The 8,731-nt window shown below is 38.3% G+C and overlaps 1 protein-coding gene across 1 annotated transcript; it reads left to right on the forward strand.

Moving 5' to 3' along the window:
• Nucleotides 1–7,422: 7,422 nt before the first annotated feature.
• On the forward strand, nucleotides 7,423–7,908 carry LOC142164564 (uncharacterized). The gene has a single exon (XM_075222395.1). The coding sequence runs from the start codon at nucleotides 7,423–7,425 to the stop codon at nucleotides 7,906–7,908; it is 486 nt and encodes a 161-aa protein (XP_075078496.1).
• The last annotated feature ends 823 nt before the right edge of the window (nucleotides 7,909–8,731 follow it).

Below are 8,731 nucleotides of genomic sequence, written 5' to 3' on the forward strand. Positions count from 1 at the left end.
TCATGGGTGAGAATTTTGTTGTTACCTTCCATGTTTTATTATGTTATTTTCATTTAGTAAATGATAAATTCTTGAATTAATGGGAAATTATTATACATAGTACCACTACGAATTTTGACGTCATCAAATGTTCATCATAAATTGACCACATTTAGTGACAAAAATATTTCATGTCCAAGAATTATCTATTTTCGGTTCATGATAATTTTAACTAGCATTGTAAAAAAAAAAAAAATTGGCGACGACATAATAGTTTTCAACTACAAATTGTAAATTATTTTTGTAAAAGCAAAGTTGTCACTAATTTATATATTTGAGGACGAAATATTTTTTGTACATAAAATGTAGTTTTTAGTGACGAAATAACGTTAATTTAACTACGAAATACATATAACTTTAGAGACAATCAACGTCATCACTAATTAAACTAAATATTTAGTGACAAGGTAGTTTCGTCGGCATTGATAATCTTTTAAATGAAAAAATACGTTATTAGCGGCAAATATTTTATACTTTTTTTGACAAACAAATTCGTCACAGATACTAGGCATTTGGTGATGAAAAAGAATTTCGTCACTAACAACTTGATTTAGCGACGAACCACAAAATTGCCTTTGTATACTTTTAGTGACGGTGTTTTCGGGACGAAAGATTGACAAATTATTTTTTGTCGCAAAAAATTTTTGTGATGAAATATGACTTTTAAGTAACAAAATGATTCGTCATTGACAATCAAATTTGTTGTAGTAGGTATCTATAGATGACTAATTACTATTAAAAGATAGTGCTTTATGAAAATTTTCCTATAAAATATTGATAGTCAAAGAATTAATCATTGTGCTTACCCATGAAGTTAGCTGACAACATCTTGCCCATCCCAGATTAGTGTACAACCGTTTCGGGTGTTCGGAATTTTTTAAAATGCAAAATTTAAAATACTCTTTCTGGTCCACAATAAGTGATCAATTTGCTTTGGGTACACCCATTAAAGAAATACTAAAATCTAAATAAAATTAGTTAGTGTGACTAAACTACCCTCAATTAAATGTTGCAGCATAATTTGATATGAAGAGTAAAAGACTTTTTAGGATACATACATAAGGATAATTTTGGAAAAATAAATTGAATTTTATCTTGATTATATAAATGAACACTTATTTTTTATCAAAATAAAAAGTAAATTGATCACTTATTGTGAACAGGAGGGAGTATAGACTATCTATTTGTGTTTTGCCTTTTTCCAATAAAATACCTTTTTTCCAACGACATTAAAGGTGCAAGGGTAATTAGGCACTATTCTACTTTAATTGATTTTTTGGTTGCTTTCACACATATTAAAAAAATTATCTTTTAGCATTAATTAATAAGGAAATTGATCATATTAACCTTAATTTATTCATTAAAAATATAACAAGTACTACTAGGCTCTTTACTCCAAGAGCAACTTTGGAAAAGAAAGTTAATTCATTCATGATATATGAAAAAATCAAATATTATGGACTACAAAGAAGAGGACAAGAAATCAATTAAAGTGGACCGGAGGGAGTACATTATCGCCTACATTATAGCATGTTTGGCCAAGCTTAAAAATTGACTTATTTTGAGATGTGCTTTTTTCTTTTCAAAAGTGTTTTTCAAAAAAAGTACTTTTGATAAAACAGTTTATGCTTGACTAATTAATTTGAAAAAAATATTTTTTTCTCTAAAAGTTTGGCCAAATACTTCAACTTTGAACAAAAATATATTTTTTTGAACAAATAAAGTACTTTTGTCTTTGAAGAAGTTTGGCCAAACACGCTAAACTGATACAAACCCCATATGTTCCATTAAAATTGCATGTATTTGCTTCTCCAAGTTTCTGAATTCGTTATTCAATAGTCAAGGATAATTATATATTTGGAATAATTTGTACTATATGTCTCTAAATAATTTATGGTTCTTGGTCATAATTAAACCAATATTCAGTGTCCAATATAAACCACTTGACAAATAGTGAACTCATCTGGTTTACATGGATATAAGGTTATTTTAAACAATTGCGTTTAAAACAAACTTTTCAACAGGAATATTAATACCGTTTATTTGTTATGTTTAGGTTATCGTAAGCCTGTACGAAAAGAAATAAAATTGGCAAGTAGAAAAGCCTGATATTAATTTAGTATCTTCCTCATTGTTTTGCTTTTTCTTCTTTTTTTCTCATTGATTAATTATATTTTCGCTAGGCGCCCATATTGTTGGCAAAAATCATCCTTAAACTATGGCTCAAACCAAGGAAACATCCTTGTCTTATCCTAGTAAACAAAAATCATCCTTATACTATTTAAAAAGTTGCAAGAATCATCATTCCATTAAATTTTATCACAAAAACTAACAGCATCGTCAAAAGACCATGTCCATCACGTGATTTTCCCCCTCAATTTTTCAATATTGTCCCTCCTGCCCAATCAACTTTTCCAAGAACGTGCTGACCGTCTTCTTTTTCCTTCTTAATTTTTGTTTCCTCCCTTTCTTCTTCTTCTTCTTTAAGAAAACTAGCAGGATGAACTAGGTGCTGCTTATTTCTTCTTTAAAGTTGCTACTATTTAATGAACAAAAATGGCCAATACTGAAATAACTTCTCCTTAAGTTATCTTCTTATAACAAGCAGATGATAACAAGAGATTGACACGACCTTGAGGTGGAAGTGCATTATGATCATGTAAAATCTTATATTTGTGCCGAGCTTTGATGAGGGTGCTGATTCTCTTTGTGTTAGTTTTATTAGTCTACCTATAAATGAGAAAAATTAAAAGGTTTTAGCTCTAAATCAAGAACCTGAAAGTCAGAAACTAGATTAGTTCTCTTCCATGAGGTCCAATTCCTCTCGATGCTCCCGCAAATCAAACAAAGCAGAGGGCCGATAATAACACCCGAGGGGTGAAGTCGGCTATGACAGGGCCGGGGGGAACAATAGCAGATTTGGTAACAACAATGAGAACGATCCTTTTAAAACCGAACTTATGAGGTTCACGACGGAAATAAACACCCGAATGGATCAAATTCCGGGCGCACCACCAGTATTGAAAGGACCAGATTCAAAGAAGTATACGCAACTACCGTTCAAACCGAGCATAGCAATAGAGTTGATCCTGAAGCGGTTCAAAATGTCGGATATGCCGAAGTATGATGGGACTTCAAATCATCAAGAGCATATCACCACCTATACAATGGCGATGAAGGGAAACGATTTGGCTCCGCACGATATTGAGTCAGTTTTTTTGAAGAAATTTGGGGAAACCCTCACGAATGGGGTCCTGACATGGTATTCACTCTTGCCCGAGCATTCCATAGATTCCTTCGAGATGCTCGTGGATTCTTTTATTAAGGCCCATGCCTGGGCTTGATAGGTACATGCTCGAAAGGCCAACATATTCATCATTGCACAAGGACAGTCGGAATTGTTGTGGAAGTTTGTGACCCGATTCCAGAAAGAAAGGATGTTGCTCCCGGTTGTACCAGACGAATGGGCCGCAGAAGCATTTACTAAAGGGTTGAATTTGAGAAGTTCTGATACTTCACGAAAATTGAAAGAAAGTTTGCTTGAGTTCCAAGAAACAACATGGGCGGATATTCATAACTGGTATGAGCCAAAGATTAAAATTGAAGATGAACAACTCGGTTTCCAGCGTCAACCAAGGGCCGAGACCAGGAGAAGAATAAAGAGAAGTTGAAGGATGATCTCGACACAAATCGACAGTCTTCAAGGGGTCAGTTTTTGCCTGATGAGCAGGCCGAAGGATGCGGTAGAGGTTTTCGATCGGCGGATAGATTCTCTACCGATAGGAAAATTGATCGCGGTTAGAATAATAGGTCATTGCAGGACAAGGAGACAGCAGGTTCTTGAGATCCTTCCTATACCAGATTTTTCGAATACAACTTCAATGTTAATGTAGTAGAGCTGGTGTCGGCTATGAGGAACATTAAAGAAGCACGGAAGCCAATGAGATCCAATCCTAGCCAAAGATCCTAGTTTGTGGTGTGAATATCATGGAACCAATGGTCACCAGACAGAGGACTGTTGGCATCTGTGTGAGGAGGTGCCGACATTGTTGAAAACCAGCCATCTCAGGGAATATTTAAGCGATCGGGCAAAAAACAACTATGGCCACAATCGTGATAATGCAGAACCTTTGAAAATAGAAGAAGGTCCCCCACGATTGACGATCAACATGATTTTTTTGGGGGGGGGGGAGATTAATGATGTAACATTTTCGGCGGCGAAAAAGACGAAGGTGTCAATGACCCACAGTAAGAGATTATCGGGAATCATTGAGGATGGCATTACTTTCATAGAGGAAGACGCAGATTGAATGCTGCTGCCACACAACGATGCATTGATAATTTCTTTAAATGTCATAGATTTTAAAATTAAACGTGTTTTGGTGAACCTGAAAAGTTCAGCCAATATCATCCAATGGAGAGTGTTGGAGCAAGCCAAGCTCACCGGAAGTATTATTCCGGTTTGCCGGGGTCAACCTAGTGAGTGTGACAATCTAAAGAGAGATCATGCTACCCACAAATGCCGAAAGGATGATGGAGATGGCCCTTTTCGAGGTGGTGGACGGTGATATGGGCAATAATATTATCTTGGGAAGGTCATGGTTGCACAAGATGAATGTTGTACTATCAATATATCATTAGTTGCTGAAATTCCCAACTCCCGAAGGAATTAGACAAATAAGAGGTGACCAACATACAACAAGGGAGATGAATGCTACTCAGTGTCCAGTAGCAAAGGGAAAGAGCATGTGGTATAGCAATTACAGGAACCGATGCCTCTTCCCAAGTCGAGCAAAGTCAACCAGGGGGGGAGTCATCAGAATCCTATCAAGTACCAAGATATTTTCAGGTATCGAAAGAAACGGATGCAACAAAATTCATAGCGAAAGAACTTGAACAAGTTGCAATGTTCGAAAAGTTCTTGGAGAGGAAGCTCCACTTGGGAATAGGATTACACCCCGAGCTCAAGTCTGGGTTTATCGAATTTCTTAAATCTAATGTCGATTACTTTGCGTGGTCACGTGCAGATATGACAGGTATCCCGCCAGAAGTGTATGTGCACAAACTAAGTCTGGATCCCAACATCCCTCTGGTAAGACATAAAAATGTCCTATTGCTGAGGTTAGAAAAAAATTCGTCGAAGAAGAGGTAACTCGCTTGCTTGATATCGGTTCAATCCAAGAGGTAAAGTATCCTGACTGGCTAGCTAATGCGGTAGTAGTTCCAAAAAAGAATAACAAATTTTGTATGTGTGTAGACTACAAGGATTTAAATAAGACATGCCCAAGAGACTCTTTCCCACTGCCAAATATCGATCAAATGATTGATGGGATGACCAGGTACGAGTTTCCTTGATGCTTGCTCCAGGTACAACAAAATCAAGATGAACCCGGAGGATCAGGAATAAACTTCATTCATAACAAACTTTGACACATATTGCTACAATGTGATGCCATTCGGGCTTAAGAATGCCGGATCCACTTATTAGAGGCTCGTGAACAAAATGTTTGAGAAACAAATAGAGAAAACTATGGAGGTTAATATAGATGATATGACGGTTACGTCTTTGAGCGCAAGTGATCATCTTAAACACTTGCAAGAAACCTTTGGCATCTTAAGGAAGCATAACATGAAGCTCAGCCCCAAAAGGTGTGCGTTCGGGGTCAGCTCCGGTAAGTTTCTGGGATTCCTGGTGTCAAAAAGGTGGATCGAGGTTAACCCCAACAAAATTAAAGACATCGAAGATGTCTTAGACCAACTATCAAGCGTAAAAGAGGTTTAAAGGCTGACAGGGAGATTGACCGCTTTGAGCAGATTCATTTCCCAATCTTCGGAAAAATACCATCATTTCTTTACGCTCCTCAAAAAGAAGAACAACTTTGAGTAGACTCCGGAATGTCAGTAGGCTTTGAATGATTTGAAAAGGTATTTGTCGAGTCCTCCATTACTGTTAAAACTGGAGGAAAGCAAACAACTGTTGATTTACTTAGCGGTCTAGAGGTAGCGGTAAGTGTTGTTTTAGTCTGTGAGGATGAAGGCACGCAATCTCCTATTTATTACGTTAGTAAAATTTAATAGGAGCTGAAACTCACTACCCACATCTGGAAAAATTGGCCTTAGCCCTCGTAGTCACCGCTCGAAAGCTAAGGCCTTATTTCCAATGTCACCTGATAGCCGTGGTGACAACTTTTCCCCTGCGGAATATTCTTCACAAACCTGAAATTTCAGGTAGGCTGGCCAAATGGGCCATCAAAATGAGCAAATTTGATAGAGAGTATAAACCTAGGACTGCAATTAAGTCGCAAGCTTTGGCAGACTTTGTGGCTGATTTCAATTCGGGTCTATTACCTTTGTCTAACAAAGAAGCAGTAATGGTATCAGAATCGACATCAGGGGTATAGACCTTGTTCACAGACGTAGGTTCCGATATGAAGGGGTCCGGGCTCGGCATAGTGATAACCACACCCTCGGCAGAAACCCTAAGGCAGGCCATAAGAACAGTTCCTCTGACTAACAATGAAGAAGAGTATGAAGCTTTGATTGCAGGACTCTAGCAGACCCGAGGACTATACATCAAAGTCATAGAAATCAAATGTGATTCCCAATTGGTAGTAAATCAGGTATACGGGATCTTCAAAGCTAAAGAGGAACGCATGCAACAGTATGTAGTGAAAGTCCAGGCTCTGCTCGCTCGGTTCATGGAAAGGTCAATTATGCACATCTCGATAGAAGAGAATGCGGAGGCGGAAGCACTAGCCTATCTGGGTTCATCCACAAAAATGAAGGGATCGGACTCTGGTGCGGTTGTACAGCTTATGCATTCGATTCTAGACGCAAATAGCTATTGAAAAATGCGACCAACTTGGTCTGGGACTGCAGAAATAAGATCATTGACTATCTCAAGCACAGAAAATTGGTTGAAGCTCCTAAGGCATCTCGGGCGCTATGCACTAAAGCAGTGCGATACAGTTTCAAAGGATGTCAATTATACAGAAAATCCTTCCAAGGCCCGTTGGCCCGATGTTTGGGAGTGTCCGAAGCTAATTATATTGTGTGAGAAGTCCATGAAGGGATTTGCGAAAATCACTCAATCACGGATTCCTTGGTGTTAAAATTAACTAGGGCAGGATACTACTGGCCCTGGATGGAACGAAATGCCAAGGTTTATGTTCAATAATATGATAAATATCAATGCTACACACCATTGGTACATCAACCGGCAGAGCCACTACAATCAATGTTGTTGCCATGACCATTCATGAAGTGGGGGATGGATATAGTCGGTCCGCTGCCACCGGCCTCTGGTAAGGTAAGGTTTCTTTTGATTTTAACTAACTATTTTTCTAAGTGGGTTGAAGCATGTCCTTATTAGAAGATCGGCAAATGCGAAATGGTAGATTCTTGTGGGAGAATATAATCTGTAGATCTGAGATACCAAAAGAGATAGCTTGTGACAACATGCCACAATTTATAGGGGCTAAGGTCACAAAATTCCTGGGATATTTAAAAATCAAAAGGATCAAATCATCACCTTATCATCCAAGCGTAAACAGTCAAGCAGAATCAACAAACAAGGTGATTATGGAAGAAACCAAAGGGAAATGGCCCGAAGGGTTGCCAGGAGTACTATGGGCGTACCGGACAATGGCCAAATCAAGCACGGGGGAAACTCCTATCTCTCTTGTGTATGAAGCAGAAGCACTAATCCCGGTGAAAGTAGGAGAACCTACCCTGAGATATTTCCAAGCGGACAAAGAAGCAAACAATGAACCAATGTTGGTCAAATTGGAGTTGCTCGACGAACGCAGGGACCTGGTGCATATAAGGATGGAAACCCAAAAGCAGAGAATGGAAATATATTACAATTGAAGAGCCAACCTCCGGCATTTCAAAGTAGGAGACTTGGTTTTAAGGAAAGCAACTCATAACACCCGGTAGCTCAACACAGGAAAGCTGGGCCTAATGTGGGAAGGCCCATATCAGGTTTTAGCTTTCACCGAAAAAAGGTCATACGAATTGGAAAATCCAAGCGGAGTAAAGTTACCAAACAAATGGAATGCGGCACACCTCAAAAGATACTATTGCTGATGAGCCTCGCCTACACTGAAAGTATGTGCTGCACTCTTTATTCTTTCGTCTAGTTTTTGTCTCAATTAGGTTTCTTTAGGCAAGGTTTTTAATGAGGCAGCAACGGAAAATATACTATGAAGGAAGCTTCGTCAGCAGAAATAAGACCTTAAAATGACAAGGCATGCAAACAACGGATTACTACAGAACGATTAGATGATCTTTGGCTCGGTAGCAAAAGTTCCCACTAGGAAGTAAAATTTTCTGTCGGGCAAGGGTTACCCGACTGTTCACGAGTACAAGCCACTGGGACATTGTTAGATAGTATTTTGCTCGATAATAAAGTTCCTAATGGGAAGCTTGTTATCTAACTAAAGATTATCTAACCATCCACTAGTGGAATCTCCAAATGATCAAGACTTTCAGTGTTCAAATTTGCATTATTTGTATTCGAACACTGGGGGGGAATGATATGAGGATATGAAAACAATGACTGCCATATCGACCGGAATACAAAACCCTGAAGTAAAGTTGTATCATCGAGACTTGGGACTGAGCAGTTATCCCCGTAGAAACAAGTTGTACAAGTTATCCACAAGTAACGAAAACTTCTTTTTAGCACGAC

The sequence above is a fragment of the Nicotiana tabacum genome, chromosome 1, assembly GCF_000715075.1.
Source record: "Nicotiana tabacum cultivar K326 chromosome 1, ASM71507v2, whole genome shotgun sequence".
Lineage (NCBI taxonomy): Eukaryota > Viridiplantae > Streptophyta > Magnoliopsida > Solanales > Solanaceae > Nicotiana > Nicotiana tabacum.

Bases quoted from the DNA above. Each gene is read 5' to 3' on its own strand.
- LOC142164564 (XM_075222395.1), top strand. From the start codon at position 7,423: ATGCGAAATGGTAGATTCTTGTGGGAGAATATAATCTGTAGATCTGAG.